At 39.9% G+C, this 25557-nt stretch overlaps 1 protein-coding gene across 1 annotated transcript in view; it reads left to right on the top strand.

Annotated features, from left to right (window-relative positions):
• The window catches only part of smtnl (smoothelin, like), a 52078-nt gene that overhangs the window by 13397 nt on the left and 13124 nt on the right, over positions 1-25557 (top strand). The window contains exon 4 of the mRNA XM_030408456.1: positions 23268-23349. Coding sequence (XP_030264316.1) covers positions 23268-23349 — 82 coding nt within the window. The remainder of the gene's footprint in view (positions 1-23267; positions 23350-25557) is intronic.

The raw sequence follows: 25557 nt of genomic DNA, 5'->3' as shown, positions 1-25557 counted from the left end.
GAATGTTCGAGGCGTACGTTCTCTAAAAACATTCCAAAAATGTTTTGTGATAACCTCCCTAAAATGTTCAGTGACAACATTACTTGAACGTTAGGCCCTAATGTTCTTGAAAACATTCTCAGCGGGAAGTTCCCAGCATGTTCGAGGATAACGTTCTCTAAAAACATTACAAATATGTTTAGTGATAACCTTAAAATGTTTACTAAAAGCCCTGTTAGAACATTATGCCCAAATGTTCTTAAAACATTTTAAATGAAAGTTTTTTAATGTTCCTGGAAAGATACTATTTTAGAGTTGAAAAAAATCTATAAATGTTTTGCAATAACTTTCTTTAAAATATTTAAACATTAAAACATTATGACAACATTCCTACTTCATCTTAAGACAAAAATGTCCTTACTAGGATCGCTGATAATTTCCTTAACTATTTTAATTGGACTATTAACACATGTAAAAAGTTTGATAACATCAATATTCAAAAGTCTTTCAACAGAGTTATTCATTTATATTCTTTTAGTTAAAACAAGGGTTAGGGTTACGTTTTTTCAATTGCTCTTTCCCCAAAAAGACAAAAAAATCAACAAAACTGGCAAATCCCCCAGACATGTGCACTTTAAACCTAAACTTTAACCTTAACTTTTTGGCAACAACAATAATGTAAAACGTACTGTAAAACACTTGTGTTGATCTGACATTGTCATCCTCCTGAATTTATCTCTACCTTTGTCACCCAGATTGTCCATACTGGCATTTTACATGCATATTACATGTCTTTCAATCCCAGGAGAGGGATCCTGTTGATCTTCCTGAGGTTTCCTCCATTGCTCACCCTGTAGGAAATCCGTCCCATGTAGCCTGTGCTGTAGAATACATATTTAAAAACCCATTGGGGTAATTTTGTGATTTGTAATATTGGGCTATAAAATTATTTGTTTGATTTTACCTGAATATCACTGAATCATTGATTGTGATTGCTTGTGATAAGGTAAGCCTACTAGGCCTATGTGTAAGAATCAGAATGACACTGATGGCCATTAGGGCAACTGCAGACAGCGACCTTGCACAGGTCAGCCAGGTGCCAGACAGCATGGATCTGGCATTAGTTGCTTTGTAGCTGATAAAGTCATTTGCAAACGGCTGGGAGTCTGGATGGATTAGCGACTTCATTGTGGTGTGTTTGGTCGTGTCTTGGCTTGCATTGGCTTTCTGAGGTAACTTAGCCAGCTTCCCTGGAGCTGGCATGGGTTTATGACATTTAAAAAAAAAAGTTCTGTTATCTGAGGCCGTAAAAACATCCCCAAAACATTTTCCAAATGTTGCTTTGAGAATGTTCTTTCTTTGTTAACATATCACATTACAGAAACGTTTTATAAAAAAAACATTCTGTAATCTGAAGCCTGAATAACATCCTGAAAAGATTTTCTGAACGTGATAATGTTATTCCTTTGTGAACATGTAATGTTGTGGTAATTATTTATAAAACAATGTCCCCCAAACATCCTCAGGATGTTGCAGTGAGAATGTTATTCCTTTGTGAACATATCACAATACAGAAACATTTTATAAAAAAAGTTCTGTAATCTGAGGCCTTAACAACATCCCCAAAAAATCCCAGGAATGTTACAACTAAAACATCTTTCCTTTGTTAACATATCACATTTCAGGAACATTTTAGAATGTTCTTTTCTGTGATCTGAGGTATCAAAGCATTTTCCGTGTTTAGCTTTGAGAATGTTTTTCCTTTGTTATCACATTACATCGTGGGAACATTTTATAAAAAAATTGCTGAAATCTGAGGCTTTAATAACATCCTGAAAACATTTTCCGCATGTTGCTTTGGCAATGTTCTTCCGTTGATATCGCTTAACATTGTGGGAATGTTTTATTAAAAAACTTTCTGTAATTGGATGCCTTAAGACATGCCGAACTCTGAAAACAGAGTGTTGCTTTGAGAATATTTTTCCTTGTTATCATCTAACACTGGGGGAATGTTTTAAAGAAGAACATTCTGTAATCTGTTAACTGAACAACATCACCAAAACATTCCCAGAATGTTGCAGACAAAATGTTCTACCTTTGTTAACGTATCACATCACAGGAATGTTCTATGAAGAATGTTTTGTGATTGTAGGCCTTAATAATATTCTTAAAACATTTTCCAAGTGTTGCTTACAGAATATGCTTCCTTTGTTATCATATAACATTGTGGGAATGTTTTAAAGAAGAACATTCTATATATATTAACTCAGCAACATCACCAAAACATTCTCAGAATGTCGCAGACAAAGTGTTCCACCTTTGTTAACATATCACATTACAGGAATGTTCTATAAAGAATGTTTTGTGAACTGAGGCCTTCAGAACATCCCGAAAACATTTTCCAAGTGTTGCTGACAGAATATGCTTCCTTTGTTATCATATAACATTGTGGGAATGTTTTAAAGAAGAACATTCTATATATGTTAACTCAGCAACATCACCAAAACATTCTCAGAATGTTGCAGACAAAGTGTTCCACCTTTGTTAATATATCACATCACAGGAATGTTCTATAAAGAATGTTTTGTGAACTGAGGCCTTCATAACATCCCGAAAACATTTTCCAAGTGTTGCTTAAAGAATGTTTTTCCTTTGTTATCATATAACATTGTTGAAATGTTTTATAACAAACGTGATATAATCTGTGGCCCTAATAACATCCTGAAAACATTTTCAAACTGTTGCTTTCAGAATGTTCTTCCTTTGTTTTCGTGTAACATTCTAATGTTAATGTTTTATAGAAGGACATTCTATAATATGTTACCTCCCCCATATCCCCAAAACGTCCCAAGAATGTTACAGCTAAAACATCCTTCCTTTGTTAACATATCACATTACAGGAACATTTTAGAAAAATGTTTTGGGATTGTATGTCTTGATAATATTCTGAACATTTTCCGCATGTTGCCATGACAATGTTCTTCCTTTGTTATCATATAACATTGTAGGAAAGTTTTATAAAAACTGTTCTGTAATCAGAGGCCTTAAAAACATGCCAAAAACATTTTCTAAATGTTGCCTTAAGAATGTTCTTCCTTTGCTATTTTGTAACATTATGGGAATGATTTATGGAAGAACATTCTATAATCTGTTCTGTTATAAACTTCAACAACATCACCAAAACATCTTCAGAATGTGGCACCTAAAACATTCTTCCTTTCTTAACATTTAACGTTATAGGAACATCATTTGAAATGATAAACATCCTTAAAATGTTCTCTGAACATTAGATAAAAACATTTTATTAAAAACATAATAAGAACTTGTAGGGAATGTTAGCCAATGTTGGCATGTGAGCTGACCAATCAGAGCAGACTGGGTAATCGGGAGGTGGCCTCAAAGAAACGGCCTGAAACAGAGCGGTTCAAGCTGAAGGGGGATACAGTGCTGCTGCACTGGACAGTATGAGAAAACTGATACCTGAGAAACATTTGTTTGAGTAGACTTATTCTGGTAGTAACCTAAAAGAAAAGAAAAGAAAAGAAAAGAAAGAAATCAATAGTGAAAACAAGGCACAGCTGAGGAGCAAGTGCAAATGTGTGTGTTTGTGTGTGTGCGTGGGTGGGTGTGTGTGTGTGTGTGTGTGTGTGTGTGTGTGTGTGTGTGTGCGTACACATGCTGGGGGTTTAACAGAGGTATGCGGCCACTCCCTAGCTACCCCTGGCTCTCTTAATGACTTCCAGACAATAGGCCCTGTTCCCGTCATCATCTCTTTGGAAACAGGTTAATAACTGACTGGCTCGTGGGACGGCTCACCCTCGTTGCCCTCCGGAACCAGCAAGCCGTACTGGAACTCAATTTCAGAAAGTAGATTTCGATCTTGCCCCTTTGGCTATGTCAGCTCCATCCACTGTGGGGATACTTCACAATTTCATTTAGCTACGCTCAGATGCAGTGTCCTGGAGGAATGCCCAGAAGGCAAAAATTGGTTTGAGAGGTGTGGGGCACGGGTGAGAGAGTGTTTATCAGACGTGAAGTCTCAGGACCACAGGAGGGCGAACCCCATATAACTGCTCCAGGCGAAGTAGGAACATGACCCCAACTTAATCAATCTGTCTGTCAACTCTAGGAGGATGAAATTCAAAATATGAACTCTGCAGAAGTCACATAATGAAGCATTGGCGGGGGATAGGCAGCCTATTGCGTAGAGAGTGTATTTTTTTTCACAACATGATAAAACTGTTAGGAGCCCTGCAGAGAAATGGGGTCATTACAGCAGCTACAGTCACAGCAGAAATGCAAAATAACCAGGCACAGCAAATCGTCAATGTTTAGATAAAACACAACTGGCTACTTCAACACTAGAACATGATATGTGGAAAGGTTTAATGAAGGAAAACAAAACATATACTGACCCTATCAGCATTGTACAGAAATGTGCTGTGAAATCCATTATTCTATTTCACAGTAGAATACTGTGTGTTTGGTCAAAATGACAGCAAACACAGAGTTACTGTGAAAATCACAGTAATCAAGCCACTGCTGTAAAGAATCACAGTAGATACAGTGCCTCTAGAAAGTATTCACCCCCTAACTGTGTTCCCCTCTTATTGCTTTTATAAATGGAATCATGGTCAAAGAGAGTCTTTGCCTCTCTCCCATAAAGCTTTGACTGGTGCAGAACCCGGGCAACAGTTGTTGTATGCAGAGTGTCTCCCATCTCAGCTGATGAAGCTTATAGATGTTATGGGTGTCTTGGCGGCCTCCCTCACTCGTCTCCTTCTTGCACGGCCACTCAGTTTGTGAGGACGGCCTGCTACAGGCAGATTTACACATGTGCCATATTCCTTCCATTTGTTAATGATGGAGTTAACTGAACTCTGGGGATGTTCAGTGACCATTTCACAGAGATGCTTAGTGTGTTCTTTTGTCCTCATGGTATATTTGTACTGATTAACGAGTGACTCGACGTTCCAGTGTCTTTATACCTCAATCACTTGAGGCACATTCACTGCAGTCAGGTGATCTACATTTCACTAACTGTGAGACTACTAGCACCAGTCGACTGTTACTCTGTTGAATTAGGTCAGTCACAAGCGGGAGACGAGGAGTTTTTTGTCATTTTTTGGCAAAAAAAGCCAAATTATTTGTACTATGATACTATTTATAAAAGCAATTGAAGGGGAAAAGAGTTAAGGGGGTGAATACTTTTTAAAGGGTGCAAAATAAAGAGAAAAAGATACCTTTGGACTTTTAGACTTGTCTCCACTCCTCGGGGTGATAAGATCTTCATGCTCGGCTGTCTCTGCATCTCTTCTGTGTGTTTATTTGTTTTGCTGCAGGCCAGGCTAGGTTCAGGGCCGAGTAGAAACATGATACAGGCCATGACGTGGGCAGATGGAGATGGTTATCATCATGATGTCTGCTGACTTTTAAGTACTCAGTCACCAGTCATCAAGCAAAAGCCACCACAATCCAAGTTGCTCTTGCATTTGGTTTGACACTTCTGGGCCACTTACCTACCAATGTGCTCCATTCACCCCACGCTCACCACGCAGCTGTAACTACTTTTTATTGAGCATTTTGGACTATTATTTGATTAGATTGTGATCTTTACATTTGTAAATCTAAGTTAACTTTTTTAAATCGTATGTATTTTCATTTCAGTAAGGTATGGAGAAACAAGACTGACAGTCTCAGGCCATGCTAGCAGCTCTGAGACTGAACTTAAGCAGTGTTGCTTTGAATTAACAGCAAACTTCAGCATGCTTACACTGATAATGCTAACAAGCCAATATTTAGCAGTTAACACCTACATTTCCACCATCTTAGTCAGTTAGCATACTAACATTTGCTAACCAGCACTAAACACAGTCCAGCTGAGGCTTATGGGAATGTCATTAGTTCTGCAGGGATTGGGCTCTATATGAAAAGTTAAGGAAATGTTATGAATCTTTAGTGAAGCAGCTGTAGCCCAGGAGGTAAAACGGGTCGTCTAGTAAGGAAAGTTGTTGGTTTGAATCCAAAGCTACTCCAGCTGCATGTTGAAGTGTCCTTAAGCAAGATGTGTCCTGAACTCTTTGCTTCTGATGAGCAGTTGGCAGTTGTCTGACAGTTGTATGACATTTCACAGTGAGCGAATGTGACAAGTGTTATAAAGCACTTTGAGCGATATGTAGACTGGAAAAGCATTAGAAGAATAGAAATGCAAGTGAATTTACCTGGACCAAATTTCATGTCAACCCACTGAATAGATGTTGAGACATATCACTGTAAATTAAAAATGTTGATGCCATGAAGGTGCTGGAGGGAACCCTCATCAGGAAGGAACATCGTATGGGGATCATGATTGCTGATCTGATAAATGCTGAAATATTTTACTCTGAACCGAACTGGTGGACTAAGCGCCACTGCTTTCTTGGAGCTGCTGCTGGCAGAAAATTCTGATCAATCTAAATGGCATCATAATATCATATTGAATTCGTAATCAGAATCAGAATCAGAAATACTTTAATAATCCCAGGGGGAAATTATTTTTGTTACACACTCCAGATATACAAACAACATATATTAAGAACAAAATATATATATATTTATATGTGTATGTATGTATATGTATATATATATATATATATATATATATATACATATAAACAATATGTAAAAGATCAATGTACAGTTTAAATAATGTGCAAAAAGTGCAAACAAAAACAAACAAAAAAGAAGAATGATTGTCCGTATTTTTTTTTTTTTTTTTTTTCAAACTTTATTTTGCAGTTTTTCATTAACAAGCATACAGCTTACACAAAAGGAAATGTATCCCCCCACCCCCCGCCCTCAAGGCTCTTAAACAAGAATAAAAACAAAACAAAAACATAAATAATAAACAGAGAAATACAAGTACAAAAATAGTCAGACAGAGACATCTCATCATATAACAGGTAAATTGATGTTTTGAGCATATTATAAGCAGTTGTGTCTATCCATCACCACTAGGATGTATCATTGAAAGGCGAAACCTTCTACAAATTCTATAAAGGGACTCCAGGTCAAGGTGAAATTTTGGCGGGCTTTATATATCTTATATCTCAGTTTCTCTAAAGGTAGAAAAGATAGCACGTCCCTCAACCACTGTAGGAATGACGGGGCTGAGTTTGATTTCCAATTAAAAAGTATCAGTCTGCGTGCAAGTAGGGAGGCAAATGCTAAAGCATTTGCTTGAAAATTTGAGACTTTGCAGCCTGGGGGTGGTATGCCAAAGATGGCTGTGTGATAGTCAGGTGCTATAGTCTGGCCACAGATTTTGGAAAATACATCAAATATTTGTCTCCAATAGTCGTTGAGGGAGGCGCATGACCAGAACATATGTCCTGTTGTGGCGGGTACATAGCTGCACCTCGGACAACCAGGATCTGCGGTGGGAAAGAGTTTGGACAGTTTATCCCTTGAATAGTGCAGGCGATGGAGTACTTTAAATTGAATTAAACCATGGCATATACACAGTGACGAGGTATGAATACGTTCTAGACTATGTTGCCACATATCTTCAGAAAGCTCAACTCCCAAATCTTTTTCCCATGCCATTTTAGTTTTATCCCATGATATTGGCTTCAAGTCCCCTATCATATTGTAAATCACAGATACACGTTTCCTCTCATAAGGATCCAATTCTAGAATCGCATCTAAATGATTCCTAGGTGGTATGTAGGGAAATGAGGGGAACTTTTCTCTGGTAAAACTACGTATCTGGAGAAACCTAAAATAATGTGACCTGGGTATATTGTGGTCATTTTCAAGTGTTTCAAATGAGATAAACGTGTTATCTGAGTACAAATCGCAAAAGAATATTAACCCATTTCTATGCCAATATTGAAATGCATTGTCGAACCCAGAAGGGAGAAAAAAGTGGTTATTTGCTACTGGGAAATACCTACTATACTGCTTTAAATCAAAATGTCTCCTAAACTGTAGCCATATCTTAAGTGAGGCTTTAACCACCGGGTTTGTGGACTGTATATTGTTGTGTGGTAACGCTGATGTGAGTGTTGGTAAAGGGTTGGATAGTAGTTCCATTTGGACCCAATCTGGACCCTGCTTATTTTCATAAGTATAAGTCCAATGAATACATTTTACTATGTTAGCCGCCCAGTAATACCAAAGAAAGTTGGGTAAACCCAACCCACCAGCATCTTTAGGAGCCTCCAGGTACATTTTTTTCATCCAAGGATTAGAATTGTTCCATACAAATGAAGAAACTAGTCTATCTATCTGTTTAAATGTTTTCAGAGGGATAAATATGGGGATCATTTGAAACACATAAAGAAATTTAGGTAGAACTGTCATTTTAACTATATTAATGCGACCTGCTAATGAAACCGGTAATGTTGACCATTTCCCCAGATCTTGTTTCGTTTGTTCTAATAATGATTTAAAGTTGTGTTTCTCCAGGTTCTCCATCTTGTGGGTAACTTTAATTCCTAGGTATGTGAACATATTACGTTCTATTTTGAACGGAAATTCTGAGTAATCTCCATCTGTGCGGTTAATTGGCAAAAGCAGGCTCTTTGAATAGTTTAATTTATAGCCTGAAACGCATCTAAAATTTTCTAGTATCAACAATAGCTTTGGTATCGACACAGTCGGGTTGGATATATATAAAAGCAGGTCATCCGCGTATAGCGCCACCTTATGGATTTTACCGCCACGGGAGATACCGGTAATACCTTCTTCTGCTCTAAGGGCTATAGCAAGGGGCTCAACTGCCAGATCAAACAAATAGGGGGAGAGGCCGCAGCCCTGCCTGCAAGCCCTGTGAAGGGGGAAATAGTCAGAGATATTGTTGTTGGTCCGCACAGCTGCAGTGGGTGCATTATATATAATTTTAATCCATGTCAAGAATGATGACCCAAAGCCGAATTTTTCCAAGACAGCAAACAGATATTGCCACTCAACACGGTCAAATGCTTTTTCAGCATCCAAGGAGATCACCACATCTGTGGTCTCCTCAGATGCCGAACACGGGGTGTACAAGACATTAAACAATCTGCGCATGTTATAAAATGACTGTCTACCTGGAATGAAGCCCGTTTGATCGGGATCGATAACTGTTGGTATTACGCTGTCTATACGAGTGGCTAATATTTTTGTGAGAATTTTATAGTCACAGTTTAAAAGGCTTATTGGGCGGTATGAGCCACACAATAGAGGGTCTTTATCTTTTTTGAGCAACACTGAAATTATGGCCTGAGTCATGGTCTGCGGCAATCTCCGTTGTTCAAAAATGTCCTGGTATAGCTGGCTAAGTATCGGTGCTAGTTTATCAGCAAATTCTTTATATATCTCAATCGAAAAGCCATCAGGCCCCCCGGCCTTGCCGCTTTGCATGGATTTAATTGCCTGCATTACTTCGCCAGTAGTAATCTCTCCATCTATCCGTAAACTGTCCTCTGGGGTGATCGTCGGGATGGTCAGCCCCTCAAAAAATTTAATGATAGCCGACGGGTCGTCTGGTGGCTCTGACCTGTAGAGAGTCATATAGAATTGCTTAAACTCATCATTTATTGCATTAGGGTTGGTGGTTTTCTCTCCCAATTCTGTTCGGATCTCAGGAATAGTGCTCACGGCTGCGGACTGTCTAATTTGGTGGGCCAAAAGCTTTCCAGCCTTCTCCCCGTGTTCGTAGAATTTTTGTTTTGATTTAAAAAATAATTGTTCGGTTTGTTTGATGGAGAGGTTATCAAATTCAGTTTTAAACAATAATTTTTCTCTGTAGAGTTCAGGCGTTGGGGAGTCCGCATATTTACGGTCCACCTCTGCTATGCTGTGGGACAGTTTGCTCAAGTGTTGTTTGCGTTTCTTTCTCTCATAAGCTGTATATGATATTATCTGGCCCCTGAGATAGGCCTTAAGGGCCTCCCACACCGTGGTTAGTGGCACATCTGGTGTGAGATTGAATTCCAAAAAACTATCAATTTGTTGGGAGACGAATTTCTTGAAAGAGTCCCTAGATAACAACAGAGGATCAAACCGCCATGTACGGCGTGGTCTGATGCACTCTGGGAAACATATCCAGCTGCACTGGGCTATGGTCAGAAATAACTATGCTATTATACTGGCTATCCTTGACCATAGGGAGAGTTCTGCTGTCTACCAGGAAGAAGTCGATCCTAGAAAAGGAGTGATGAACTGAGGAGAAGAAGGAGTACTGCCTAGTAGATGGGTTGTTTCTCCTCCAGGGGTCAGAAAGTGCATACATGTCTATAAATGATTGGATAACTGCACCTGAGTTTGAGATCTTACTATTAGGTCTGGGATTCGATCTGTCTAGTTTCGGGTGTAAAACACTATTGAAATCGCCCCCCAGTATCAATTGGTTGTTATTGATATCTGGCAATACTGCTATGAAGTTGGTGAAAAAAAGTGGGTCATCCCAGTTAGGTCCATATACATTGGCTAATGTTACTTGGGTACCGTACAATTTGCCAGTCACTATAACATATCTACCCCTGGAATCACACACTGTCTGTGATGGGATGAATGGGATGCCCTTTCTAATCAAAATAGCTGTACCACGTGCTCTATCCTCATTTTTTGAACAGAATAGCTGCCCTATCCAAGCTTTTTTCAACTTTGTGCATTCACTTGATCGTAAGTGGGTCTCTTGTAGGAAAATGATGTCACTTCCTAATGTTTTCATATGTGAAAACACCCTACTTCGCTTCACTGGGTTATGGATTCCCCTTATGTTCCAGCTCAAAAAGCGAATATGGCCTGACTTTCGTGTATCAGACATTGTGCTTCTGGGATAAATAAGAAAAATAAGAGAGCGCAAAAAAGTCCCCGTCTGACTACAAAACTAAAATCAAAACAAAAACTGAGCCTTAAATCCCTATGCTGATCTACTACTACGCCTGTCGAGATCGCACATCCCTCGTCTAGCTTTGTGCTGCAGATAACCATCTAACCTAACTACCTTACAGGCCCCTACCAGGGCGAACCATGAAATACATAAATTGCATTGAACTTAGAATGAAAAATTATTTACAACAGACAATAAACCAAAGTGCCTCTATATGACCCATCTTTCTCCTTTAAATTACTTTCCATGCACCCAATGTTAACAGACATCTCTCTACTATATCTGTATGGCTAATAAGAAAAATAAAAATAAAAGCCCATTACACATTATGAGGGTGCCATATTCAAATGATATGCATTAGTATACACACATACCCACACATTGTACATGCGCATATAGCAAAATACAAAATAAAAATAAATAAAAAATAACATAAAATAGGAGAGAGGAATTAAAACAGTGTATTATTGCTTAAACACCAGGCACTAAGTGTCCATGGAACATAAAGTGTCAATTTCTTGAAAGCCACATTCTTGTTGGCATTGTAAAAAAGGTAAAGTGGCTCAACATATCTGTAAGGGAAAGAAGAAGAGAAAAAAGAAAAAAAAAAAAAAAAACAACAAAAAAGGGGCCTGGTGTTCAGGCTTTTCGCATTTGGACTCACCAGTCTGTTATTATCTATTCTCCATTGTCCAATTGGTTGAATCAACTTTCAGTGTCCTTGGGCCTCAAGTTCTTTTTAATATATTCCACCGCTGTCCCTGGATCCTCGAACCGCCTCTCCCGACCAGACGAGTCGGTGATGCGGAGCACCGCAGGGAACCGGAGACCAAACTTGACGTTCTGGCAGCTTCGGAGTAAACGCTTAGCTTCGGCAAAGGCCGCTCTCTTCTTCGCCACCGCCACCGTGTAGTCTGGAAATATGCTCACTCTCTTGTCGTGCAGGGTCAGCGGCGCCGAGCGGGCCGCTGTGCGGAAGACCTCGTCCCGTTCCCATAGGTAGTGGAATCTGATCACAATGACTCTGGGAGGGCCCCCCTCCTCAGCACGCCTGGCACCACGGAATGCCGCATCCAGTGTCGGGGTGAAGTTCAGGCCCAGTAGCTCCTGCAGCAGTTTAGCGATACTGGCCGTGGGCCGCTGCCCCTCACCCGACTCCAAACCTTCCTTTATCCCGACCAGGCGTGCATTAGATCGGCGCTGTCCCCCGTCAATTTCTTCCAGTTTCTGGTTGAGTGAAGAGACTTTCGCTGTTAGCATGTCGACCTCGTTTTCAGTAGTGGCCGTTCTAGCCGAGTATGTATTCAGGCCGGACTCCAACTCGCTCAGGCGGGTCTCCTGCTTCGCCACGTCCCCCCGGAGCGCATCTATCTTAGCGTTCAAGTCAGCTGTACTTGAGTCTATCCGTGCCAAAATCCTATTTTCGCTGTTTGCAATGGCAGCCATGACAGTAGATAGGTCTGTAGTCTCTTCGTCTGAAGATTCCTCATTTGCAGACGTAGCTTCAGCGGGGTCCGAGGCTTTAGCAGAGGCCTCCTTCTTGTTGCGTTTCACTTTAGGCATTTTGTCGTTAAGTCTTATATTACAACAAAATGAAGCTGTCAGTGCGATGTATAGATGTTGTTTGGTTGTCAGAGACACACGTTACGTCCAAAGTTGTTTTATAAAAGTATTATTTTTTTTAAAAAAGGTTCGCCCTGATCGGGAGCCCTGCACAAACACGTCCTCACATGCCGCTGCTCGCTAGCGCCCCCCGATTGTCCGTATTTTTGCTTGAGTCAGGTTACAGAAGGAGGGGTTTCTGACTCTCTTAGGGTGGCGTTATAAAAAAGAAATGCAGCTCTGATGAAAAAAACTTGGATTTGGTTTTGACCACATAAGAGCTACTACTGGAGCACACACAAGCAAAAACACACGCATCGGAACTACTTGTTGTATAATTAAGCAATATTACCCGAGAGGGTGTGCTTTAATGTCAGTGATCACTGTCGTGCTCAAATGACGTTAAAGCACACCCTCTCGGGTAATATTGCTTAATTATACAACAAGTAGTTCTGACCAAGCAATCTGATTGGTCAACAAGAAATTTAGACCGTGCTCAAATCAGCATGACAGCACGCTTGACTCATACTCATGCTCCTCGCTTGCTCCCAGCCTGTCCCTGTTGCTGTCCTCCTCGGACAGACGCTGAATCAAATAAATCAAAATTAACAACAAACCGATCCATTCTGTAGCCTATTTTTCCGCCGTTTCCTACTCCAGCTCTGACATTTACGATGTTGCCATGGAGATGGATACACAGACTTGGCGGAGTAATATTTTGAGTAAAGAGTCAGGCATGCTGTCATGCTGATTTGAGCACGGTCTAAATTTCTTGTTGACCAATCAGATTGCTTGGTCGGAACTACTTGTTGTATAATCTTACACTCACACCACCTGTACAGTATCGTCAAACTCTCACTAGAAATGGGAGTGAAGGTAGAGCTGAGGTCAGTATGTCAGGCTCCCCCACCTCATCCTCCCCTTCTCTACCTCACTGCCGGGAACAGAGGAGGAGAGGAGAACAGGAAGGGAGGGGGAAAGGGGAGACAACCCTCCATTGTTGTCTTATGTTGGAACTGGATGTTACAAAGGAGGGAGTGAATAATGATTTTTTTTCCCAAAAGGCAAAGGACCTATTTCTCATAGACACTTGGCCCGGAGGAGATACTGTTCTTCCTCTATGATGCTTAGAAAACTGTCACTGTGAGCAGGTCTTAGATGTTATATGTGCTTTGTAATTGTCATTCTATTTTAACAACGGTTAAAAAAACGAAACAATGATTGAGTCCTTGAGTCCTGCTACACACATTTATATCATCAGTCCAAAATCATGTTTATCATTTATCAGTGGGCTGTGAAGAAGTAACATGTTTGACATTATGATGTTTGCACTGTTAGCCATGGTAACCAGTCAGCCCAGTCCAGTCCCAGTCAAAAGCTTCTGTAAACACCAACACTCCCCCGGTGCTCCCGATCTCCCAGTCTTGACCGCTAGATGAACGGCCAACTAGCCAATGGCAGCTCCAGATAGCAGCAGTTAGCAGTTACCCTAATGATATGCTGCCCCCTTATTGTTTTGAGTATGTGTTTGATGGGTGGTCAATTTCTTACATACATATACCTTTAGATTTTAAGTTATAAAACAGTTATAAGTGTGTTTTTTGAGCAGTTAAAGAGGATCTCATTTACCGTCATTTAGGACCCCAAACACACCATTAGGATTTTATATGTTGATTGCCCAAAACTAAGAACATCCCCTAGAAAATCGAAGGGGATTAAAATAAAAATCACTATCCGTTGAACTGGTCAGTATCTCTTACCATGAACAGAGTTGAATGCCTATGATCATAGCAAGAGATTGTTACAGACCTCAAAAGAATCACAAAAGCATTAGATGCAGTTTGCAGAGAAGCATATGTGAAATAATGTCATGCCAGCAGCCAGGACTGTAACTTGCAGTCAGTGGTGCTGTGTTTATGAAAGAAAATCCCTGTACAGTGGCTCACCTGCAATTATGTTTTTATCCTCTTAGTTAAAATGCTTGTCATATTTTCCACTCTGCCTAATGCAGTGTTTCCTGCTATTTTTCTAGCAGAGAAATTGCAGGCTGCATGGCTGTATATGAAGAACAGGTGGTTTGAATATGTCTCTTCCTCTGAGAGAATTCGTCTATAGACTCCCGGGAGGAAATTACAGAGCAGGAGTCCTCTGTCAGCCTAGAGGGAAGCTTACATTAGCTGGTAATAGTCAGAGCAGATAGCTCACGCTGAAACCACAACTTATTTAAGCGTCTATGTGTTTGAATCAAACAAACTAGACATGACGTGATGATTTGGATAGAGCCAGGCAATGTCGAGCTGGAGCCAACAGCTTATTAGCTTAAATGTGCAATATGTAAAAATTAGCTGCCTGCCATTTTCATAATCAGATAAATGGGGCAGCATATCACCGGAGCAACCGCTAACTGCTGCTAACTGCAGCTGCTCCTTAGCTAGATAGATGATGTTCCTGTGCAGCTATTGGTTCGGCACCACAGGAGCTTTGGACATGAGAGGCTGGGACTAGCTTGTTAGATTGCTAACTTCAGTAGATATCCCGGCAACACAACACACATACATCATATTGTCAAAACTGGTAATTATTCACAATTAGTTGATAATTTGTGTTATTGCTTCAATGTCTTTAATTTAAATTCCTACAAATTTAAGATAAAGACTGGAATTGGATAAACGACTTGTTGGGCTCTGTCCTAAGGGAAAATAAATCTGTCTGCGTCATATTCAGTGACCTACATGACAGTGGTATCAGTCTTCTGATTTAACCTTTAAAGAAGAAAGTCAGAAAGTGAAATTACCAAAATGTGAAACAATTCTTTTAACTCTTCCAGTTAACCTATTTTATGTCCCCTAAATTTGTCAGACCTGGCGAAATGAGGACTCAGATGCAGTCAGAGAACGAGTATGACAGGCTTTTATTCTGAAACACTTGTATCTTCTTCTTCAGAAGTGATAACCAAATGGCTATAAACTCTACCTCGTCAACAGACAGAGGAATAGACAAGAAAACAACAGGACGAGAAACTGAAATTCGCTCCCGAAGGAGGGGAAACAAGAAACAAACACTACACTGGTCTTATAATGAAAAAACTAAGAAACGTTACACCAACAGAAAATCGCTCTTGAGGAGGAAAAGGACAAAAGGCTATGAAATTATCTACTCTACACTGTGCTGAGAATAATACAAAATCAAGGCGCTCCACAAGGAGGGAAGAACAAAACAAAAGGCTATAGCTAACTAGAAAACAAAAAAGGTTCACAACTGACCAAAAACGTTATCAAAATCAAAATCACTCTTCGTCAGAGGCATACAAGGAAACAGAAAAATAAGCAAGGCAATACTTAGCAATTTCAAGGCAACTCTGTGGCAAGGCTGTGAAAGGCTGGAGATTCATGACACGACGAAATACTCTGGCGATGAGACAGGGGAAGACAAAGACAATATATACACCAGGGAAGGGAGCACAGGTGGAAACAATCAGGGATTAGGGGCGACATCAGACCGGTGACACAAGAGGAAGGGCAAGTGACCTGAAACGAGAGGAGAGTTACTTTCCAAAATAAAACATGAAATTCACAAGACAAAAAACCCAAGACAGGACATTCCTCACCGCGGTGTGACAAAATTAGATATCTGTGCATAAAAAGACATCAAATGCAATGTTGGAGCACAGAGCCAACATAGCACTGGGCCACTGTTATGATGGCACTGTTATGTTTCCCAGAAGACTGCAGTGTACCCTCATCAAATACGTCCCATCCACACCTCACCCCCACCCCTACAAGGTCTGTATTAAAGTGTAAATGATGAAGATGCCTCTGACAGCTGAACAGTGTCTTCTGACTAAACACAGGACATCGTGCTCACCCAGCACCCTCATACCTCCTCATGTTTACACAGACAGGTTTCCCAGGTTTTCCCGTTGTTCAAAAATAACAATATTGTGGTATTTGCAAACGCTCTGGTGTACATTTTGTTAGCATTAAAAGTCAAAACTTTCACTAAGTTAACATCGGTAGAGGAATGGTTTTAAGTTTCAGTATGATACCTTGTCTCATAGAATCAGGCTAATATATTGTAATTACCAGGACATTTTTTTTTTTTTTAGATTAATTGTACAACATAACTTAAAGGAAGTTAAAGCTATAACAAAACAACACTAGCACATCGACAACACCAATTGGCAGAATTTCCATAGGTTACAATGAGTTGTGATGCAGAGGTTCTGCCATTGCTTGTAGCTCCAGTTTACCCGTTACATATTTTTCTTTCCTCCTCCTCATCTGTCTCTGCTCTCAGACACACCGAGGGCTTTTCTACAATTTCTGCTCTGTTTCGCTCATTTCGTCCAACATGTTATAGTTCCCCACTCATGATCAGTGTTTGGGGTTAAATTTTCACAAAGTTATCTGTTACTTGGATTACTTTTTTGTTGTAACGAGTAAGGTAACGCATTAGTTTTGCAATTCAAGTTAAATGTTACTTAGTACTTTTTTCATAAAAGTAATATGCGATTGGAAAAAATGGCAGCTTTGCTCTGTTCTTGTTACTCTCCTGCTGCTCAGTAGGTGGCTGTGTGCAGGCGGAACGGTAACCTACAGTTGTGTCAATACAGGTGCAAGCTAGCTAATTCAGTGTAGCTAGGACAGCATTAACTTTGTGGAAATATTCTCATCATTTTGAATTTTCGGGCAGAAAGGACAAGAACAACATCAAGTTGTGCTGGAGGCTAAGTGCATGTCAGAGAGCCCTATAACAGCCTGCATTGTATTGTTTCCATTGACACAGCTGTGCATAATACTGTCTGCCTCTGCCCAGTTCACTGTCAGATTGTTAGCAAAATAAAGAGCTAAATTGCGTCTGTCATCCCTATTATTAAGACGCAGAGTTACTGTGTGTGCACCATAAAGAAGGCTACCAAATAACTGTAGAGTCAATACATTCAAAGGTTCATGTACAGTTAGCTACACACCGTCTGGACAATACTGTGTAACCGACAGGGTTGGGAGGGTTACTTTAAAAATGTAGTCCGATACAGTTACTAATTACCTGTTAAAAAATGTAGTCAGTAACGTAATCCAAGTACCACAATATTAAAGTAATGTAACTTGATACTTTAAGTTACTTTTGGATTACCTCAATACACATGCAAATAAAGACTTCCTCTGAGGAACACATAAAGCAAATTAAAAATGTAATTAATTGTAAGGTATGTTAGATTTATTCAGTTTTATTCCTTGCCTACTTACTATTCAGCTGTATTCAAGAATTACATCACATATTACAATAATAATAATAATAATAATAATAATAATAATAATAATAACAATAACAATAATAATGGTAGTAATTATTATTAGTGTTATTGTAACTACTAGGCCTATTTCTAGTAATAGCAGTAGTAAAACACCCCCACATATAGGATGTGTGTCACTTATTTGTCCCCCAAAATTACCCATACAATTTCCTAATATAATCATGCTATTTAAATACCTTGTTGTGATCTAAAGTGTTAGTGACCCATTTCAGTCACTGCAGGTTTTTCAGGCAATTTTATAACGTACAAGCCTCACAAGGTGGCAGTAGCTACATCTCAAGTGCCTATGGGGCCCTCGAAAGTCAACCAGTTTTCCACGATGAAGTCCGTGCACATGTTTCACAATAAAAGCCTACTGAGCTATTTATGCTAGAGGACTTTTAATTTGAGACGGACACAGGAAGTGTTGAGTTTGTATTAACAATGTAATGTCTTTATTTTAACAGGGCAAACGGGAGCGAACCAAAACGAGCCTTCAAAACTACCAAAAAACCTAAACACGTACCATCCCGGTCACCAGCAGCACCACCCACAGACCCAGTAGTAGTACCTAGTAGCAGCAGCAGCAGCAGTAGTTGAAACAATGACAGCCCGAGCCTGGTTAGCAGGCTAACTAATGTTAACTTTAGCTAACAGAATTTCTGTGTAGCTAGCTAACGTTCGCAGTTTCGCTTACCATCAAATGTTTCTTTAAATTAGATGTGGAGTCCTTGGACGATGACAGTGTGTGCACAGCTGGGAGGCATATCTTGCACTGTACAGTGATGTTGTTCCCTCTTACTTCTTTAGAAACAAAGTAATGGCGAAATTTCCACGCAGTGAAAGCATTTTTTTTTCTCTAGCGCTCGAGTCCATAATGAGCCGCCTGGCTTCACTTGAGAGCAGAGCGTCGTTGTGACTGACTTGTAGTGAACTGTAGTAATGTGTGCGCGCGTGCATATGGCATTGCCGCATTGGCAAGCGTTAGATTAATTCATTCACATTTATTAATCATTCATCATGATATATTTTAATTGTAATCCAACTAATAATCCCATTTTTTTCCCAGATGTACCTGTAATCTGATTACGTCTTTTTTTCTGTAACTGTAACGGAATACAGTTACTGCTTTTATGTATCCTAATTACGTAACGCCGTTACATGTTGTCCGTTACTCCCCAAGCCTGGTAACCGACATGTTCAAGAAGTCACAAAGGGGTTTTAACGTAATTTCTGGTAACTCTAAAGTACTTGAACGCTTTACTTTTCTCAGCAAATAACGTGTTAATGTAACAAGTTACTTTTTAATGGCAGCAATCTTGTAATGTAATGAGTTACTTTTAAAAGTAAAGTTACCCAACACTGCTCATGATGCAGTGACACACTATCAGGGAGTCAGCACAGAAAGAAAAGCTAGCTTTTGTCTCCCTTCACTTCCATTATGAGACTGCTATGACAGAGATGTTGCAGATGTTGTTGCAGTTTTTTCTTCTTCTTTGAAGAGCTAGAAGAGGATGACAGCTGCTAACAGCAGCCCAGACTAAACAACTGGTCATTCCCCTCCAAGCTTTAACTTTGTCTGATTTACTTTATGGAAGTCAGGGACAAATTAGGATGAAGAGAAATGTAAATGCACCTCCTGTGTGTCTATCAAGGGATCCTGAAACAGCTCTGCAAAGTCTGTTTAAGCGTCATCTTGACATGATGCTAAGTTTAGCCTTATCAGTAGGCAGCTAACACTCTAACACACTCGTGTCTGCCAGTAAAGAGAAACATGACTCCTACTGACTGATATGGGTTTCGGAAGCTGCCACCAGCTGATAGGCTGAGGCCATGATCTTTAAATTTGATTGCTAATTTCCAAGGATTCAGGGATTCATCAACACTTTGACTCTTGGCAAAGGACTAGTTTTGGGAGTGTGCATAGGGAGAGAGCTGGCATGAACATGTGATTGCGCTTAACCAGTTGCCTCACAAAAGGAGGTAAAACCTTTCTTAAGTCATAACTACTTCCTACTCTGTGGGGACCATCATTGTCTGAATTAAACTTCATTGTCATCAATCCAGTATTTGTCAAGATATTTCACCCTGGTGGTGCTCTGACCAACTGGCATTACCATTCCTGGGCCTCATTTTTTTATAGTTAGCATGCTAAAATTTCAGCTTAAGAGATCCAAGAAAATCATAAAATCTCTTGGAAGTAGTTGTTTGTAATAACCTCTGACCTCATTGCCAATGTCAACATAAAGACTATTTTCCAGTTGTGTGACAGTGCATAACACTTAAATTTGTTTATATTTAACATATTTTTTTAAAGCATAAAGACATAAAGGTTTCCCAAAACTGAGGCAGATAGTTACTATGGACACCGAGTCCCTTTGGAGCAGCTGTATACTTGCACAATGTTTCATTGCTGTTGCAGACTTACATATCCACACCTCCTCAATGTATAAATATTTGCTTTACAGCAGCTGCTGGCAGCAATATTAACCTCTAGCAGAACATTGCACTCGATAGAATCCTATGACACCAAAGATTTCAAATGGTCCTGTGTTTATTGAGCAACAAAAGAGGTGAAGGAAGTTTATTTCAATTTTTTTCACATTTTGCACATAAATGAACCACAAGAAAGATGTTACAATGGTAAAGCAGGGGTGAAAATGCAATATTTGAACTTTGGTCAAGACCAGGAAGCAGCTCAACATAGCTTTAAAGGTACAGTAAGTAAAAATCAGCCACCTGTCTAATTCATACTGAGAATAATACAATACAAAGACATAACAGTTATTTCTTCACATTCTATTGATAAATTAAGTAAATTTTTTTAAAGATTTTTTGTGGTATAGACACCTGTATTAGCAGTAGACAGAGAGGAAACATGGGAGAGAGAGGGGGAGGTGACATGCAGCAAAGGACCTCCGGCCGGAATCGAACTGGGGTCGGCTGCGTTTTATGGCATGCGCTTTAACCACTCGACCACCTGCGCGCCAATTTTTGAATGGTTTTTGACATAAATTCTTGCATATTGCACCTTTAAAGCAGAGTGAAGTATATTTAAAAGCCAGGATTGTTTCTGAACGATTGGCGACATCTTCTTGCTGACATCTATATTTAAAAATAAAAAGCTGATGATCCCCACAAATCAGCACCTCATGTTGGGAGTAAGTCTATCGGATATCAGTTGATGTTTGTCTGTGCATGCTCGTGAAGTTCTGGTGCCAAAGTGTTTGTGTATGCATGTGTGTGTGCATCAGTGCTGTGCCATGCTAGGTGAAAGCACCAGTGTGTTCTGCCAGCAAAACAGACATGGAGACACCAGAGAGTTTATAGGAGCCTCAGCAGCTGGTTTTCCCCTCTGACCCGCTGTGGACGTCTGATGATCTGAGTAATTAAGCCTGCAAAGCCCTCTTCTCAGAGCCAGACATTCTGCATTTCTCCCACCTCCTGCTGGATTGCCAGCTGTTTCTACCTCACTACTACTGATGGCTATCGGCCTCATTTCCCATAATGCAATACTCAAGCAATCCCCTCTGCTCCTCAGTTTTTCCCTTAATCTCGTCCAGGCTGGAAGGGAATAAGGGAAAAGTGTAGCTTTTTTGTGGAGGTTTAACAAATGAATAAACACATTGAAATACTTTAATAAATAAGGCGTTGGATCAGAGATTCTTTTTAATATTATATAAAATATTTTGAAATATATGTTAAACATTATTTAATGCTGGAAGATGATGATCTTCTCCCCTCTGTCAGGGAGCAAGGAGGCCAAAGGCATGTGCCCAGATCCAGCACAGACGGAGTACAGTCTTTCAGTACACCATCATCTGAACACCACAGATGGTGCCTGTAACACACAAGCTGCAAGACATTCATTGCGTTACCGTCTTGGTCCAGCCTCACTGCTCTCATCAGTGTCATTTCCAGCAGCAGCAGCAGGCACCTGGTTTCAGGGAATAAGCTCTGATAAACCCATTGTGTGCTTCCACAGCACCAATCTGCAGTCAGAGACAGTGATCACCTGGTGTTGAACATTTAGCAGCCAAAGAGATATTTTCCACAGAATCAACGGTGTTCAAAAGGTTTAGGAACTAACTTTGTTCACTTTCAAGTGACTGCAAATGAATGTGATTGGTTCTGTTTGTTTGTCAATGTGGTCTCGTCTCTGTCCGTTCATTTACGGGTTTCTGACAGCAGAGACAAGTGGACCAGATGCTGCGGTTCTTCTTCCAAACATGGTGAGGTTATCTAAACAAAGAATTGATGCATCAGATGCATCAGTGGTGAAATAAGGTTCTCAGTCAAACACAGCGCAGAAATCAGCCTTGTCTGTTTCATTCCTATGTGAGAGCCAAGTGTTAAACACAACCAGCTGTTCAAGTTATCTGTTGCCAAAGAGCTGAGAATCTCCAAAATGACTGCCTGAGGGTGCGTTACGTCTCCTCAAAGCCTGTTTCAGGGTCTGTCAGACCAACACAGATACACTGAGACATGTGGTTTGATAGTGACCTTGAGAAAACGTGCACAGCTATCAGCGCTGCACTATTGACCGGACTCGTGTTGCGGGGCCAAATATCAACACAACAATTTCCATCTGTTTGTTTGACAGGGCCACATGGAAAGTGACAGCTTGACCCAGAACCTATGTGGGTCAGCAGCACCATGTGGGTGAGAGCTTGAGATAGAACTATCTGCTCAGGAGAGTGAATAGCTGTTTCCATGTGGCTGATTGTGTTTGGAAAGTTGTCTGTGCTGATCACAGAGACGGGAATAATACAGGGCCACATAGCCTTTGAAATATGAGATATTTAAGATGTTTGACATTAAAATTTGAGCTCAATCATTTTAGGAGTCACGCTGCCGGATTTGGGCAGCCTTCCCGTCACTGAGTGTGTCAGGGCCAGTAGTGCCTGATTTAAAACAAAGACCACTCAAGTCTTATCAAAGGAGGGGAGGCAGACACACAGAACAGAACAGAACAGAACACCCCGGTGCCTCTGACGGCTACATCAATCAGCTCATTTATCCACACACACCAGCCAACTTTGAAGTGCGTCGAGTTGTGTCAAGCTTTGTCGATTTGTTTTGTTTTGTCTGAAGTCATGTCAAAAAAGCCCATATGTTGGAGGAAAGTCCAAAACTTAAAATGGTCCAACAATGACTCAATGAGCTCTGGACATCTGGATTTCTTTTTCTGTTAAAACAAGGAGAACATGATGCCCTGACTTTCTGCCATTCAAAAACATGCTGGTTTATGAATGACTCCAAACAAGAACTTGCACAAGTTTAGAATGGCAATAAGAACAAATAATACTGTCAGTCAATACAACTAATCAATACCAGAATGATTAATTCACTAGGTGCTTAAATTTCTGTTTTAAAACAAATTTTCCAGCTTGAACTGTCTTGGAAGTAGAAAATACTCCACCAACAGCCCTCCTGCTGGTCACCAGTGAAGGTCAAATATGACTTCATACTCCTTTATAAGCAATAAAGGGTGCTAGCATGTGGTCATTAACCATACGGTTCAATGTGTTTCAGAGTATTGAGAGAGAGGAGCCAATAGAGGTGGACCCTGCCCCAGCACATAATGGCCAGGAGAACGGACACGCTGCTCCCGCAGGTAACTACACCACCACTGTTCTACAGCCTGCCTCAAGGTTGTTTCACAGTCATAGTAGCTCTGAAAAATAACTCTGGAGGAGTTTTACAAAGATTGGAAAAATAACCCAGATGATGCAATAAGATCATGGTTAGGCATGGTTAGCTCTTGATAGAGTCTCTTGATAGAGAGCCTGTGTTACGAACTTAAGGAATGGACTTTGAAAGGCTTGAATGCTATCCTTTATTTTCCTGTGGAGGTCAGTGGGGGGGGGATTATGGGTGATACTTCTGGCATTCAGCCAATAAAGTATCATAATAACTGATGCACCTGCTGCACTTTCAAGGCCTTAGAGGTGTTAGCTTGTATGCTAAGCATCAATGATAGTTTTAGTAATAGTAGTTGAAGTATGCATGTAATCAAGCTGATCAAATAGATGAACGAACGATATGTTGTACCATTCGCATCAACAACGATTGGTGAAACGAAAAGAGAGAGAGAGAGAGAGATGCAGGTCCACATGCCAGCAAAGGCCCACAGAAGGGTAACCAGATGCCTCCTCCCTCTGCATTCTAGTCAAACATAACATCTCCTCCTTTCCCTACAGTCTTGTCAGGTGTAAGAAACTTTCCAAGGGTGAATCATTTTGATGGTTTACAGATTTAATAAGTCTAGGCTATGATAACAGAACACTAAGTCCAAACATCGATTTCCTTCTTTTTTTCGGTTACAATCAGTACTCTCAACTGTGAAAGATGCAGACACAGTCTGTTTTTAAGGTTCCTCCATTCACGTTCTATTGTGTGGCTGAACACGACCCTGTTTACACCTGGTTCAACCCCCAAACCTCTGTGTCCTTGTGTAAAGTCTTGTCACCATGATCTAGTTTGTGTTTTGTTTTTGTCTGTTCTTTGGCTTTAGATAGACAAATACATTTTTGGTTTCTGTACATTTTACAGTTCCATTGCTGAATGTATTCAGATTTTGCTAATGCTTTACTTATGTGTGTGTTAATAGACTAACTCTTGGCTGATCAGCAAGAGGTTTCACTTTGTTATTGTGCTGACAAGTAGTGTCATATTGCTGGTCGTGTGATAACAGTAGTTTGTATACTAACCTTTCTAAATGCCATATTAATAATAATATTTTGAGGAATAGTTATAATCTCTTCCCTCTATGGAACCTGGTGTGGATAAACTTTACATTGACGTCCAACTCCTCCGAAACACAAATTTAACCCCCTGGCTCTTTTAAACACATGGATGACATAAGGATCAGCATAATGCAGACCTACCTGTAGACCTCCCCCTGATTCTCTGCCTCTCTGCTTTTCTCTCTGGTGTGCCATTAATCCTTGCTCACATTTTATTTTAGAGTGCACAAATGAGATGTGATAAGATGTACTTTTTGTCAAATAAGACAAAAACTAGAAATAATACTGTCTATATTAGATAGTAAACAGACAGTTAAAAGCTAAGTGCACTAATAAAAGTTAACAATTCATAATTTCAATTAAATTAGAAACTTTTAGAAGTAATATGGTCTATATTTGACAGTAAAAATACACTGTTATACAATTAGTAATCTAATAGAGATGTAATATGCCATAATTTGTGTCAAATTATAGAAAAAAATAGAAATACTATAGTCCTTACTAAATAGTAAACAAGACAGTTATAAGATAAGTACACTAATAACACATACAAATCCATAATTTCAATTCAATTAAGCAATGCCTAGAAATATATTCTTTACTAGAAAATTTGAAAAAACTGTTATATCTTAAGTAACCAATTAAGTCGCCTTACACCCCCTTATTTTGTTATAAATACAGCCCGCCCCACCCCACTCAAACTCTTCTAAATATGCATTCAGTTTTTCATTATTGTTTTGAAATTGAGATAATCCTGTACATTGTGGTAACCACGTCCAATTCTGTGGCTTTGTGACATCACACTTTGTCACAATGTCAAACATTTGCATAATTTAGACACAGCAGCTAATTTGGTAAGTAAGAATTTATTGAGCAGAGCTGCTCTGATGTTGACATTTGTCACAATGTCAAACATTTGCATAATTTAGACACAGCAGCTAATTTGGTAAGTAAGAATTTATTGAGCAGAGCTGCTCTGATGTTGCAGTACATGAAGCAGTGTTGGCTCAGGCAAGTGTGAGCTGACCAATTGGAGCAGACTGGATAATTCGGAAGAGGGCCCTCAACAGACAGGG

The sequence above is a fragment of the Sparus aurata genome, chromosome 2, assembly GCF_900880675.1.
Source record: "Sparus aurata chromosome 2, fSpaAur1.1, whole genome shotgun sequence".
NCBI classification, from domain to species: Eukaryota; Metazoa; Chordata; class Actinopteri; order Spariformes; family Sparidae; genus Sparus; species Sparus aurata.
This window is presented reverse-complemented; position numbering and strand designations above follow the sequence as displayed.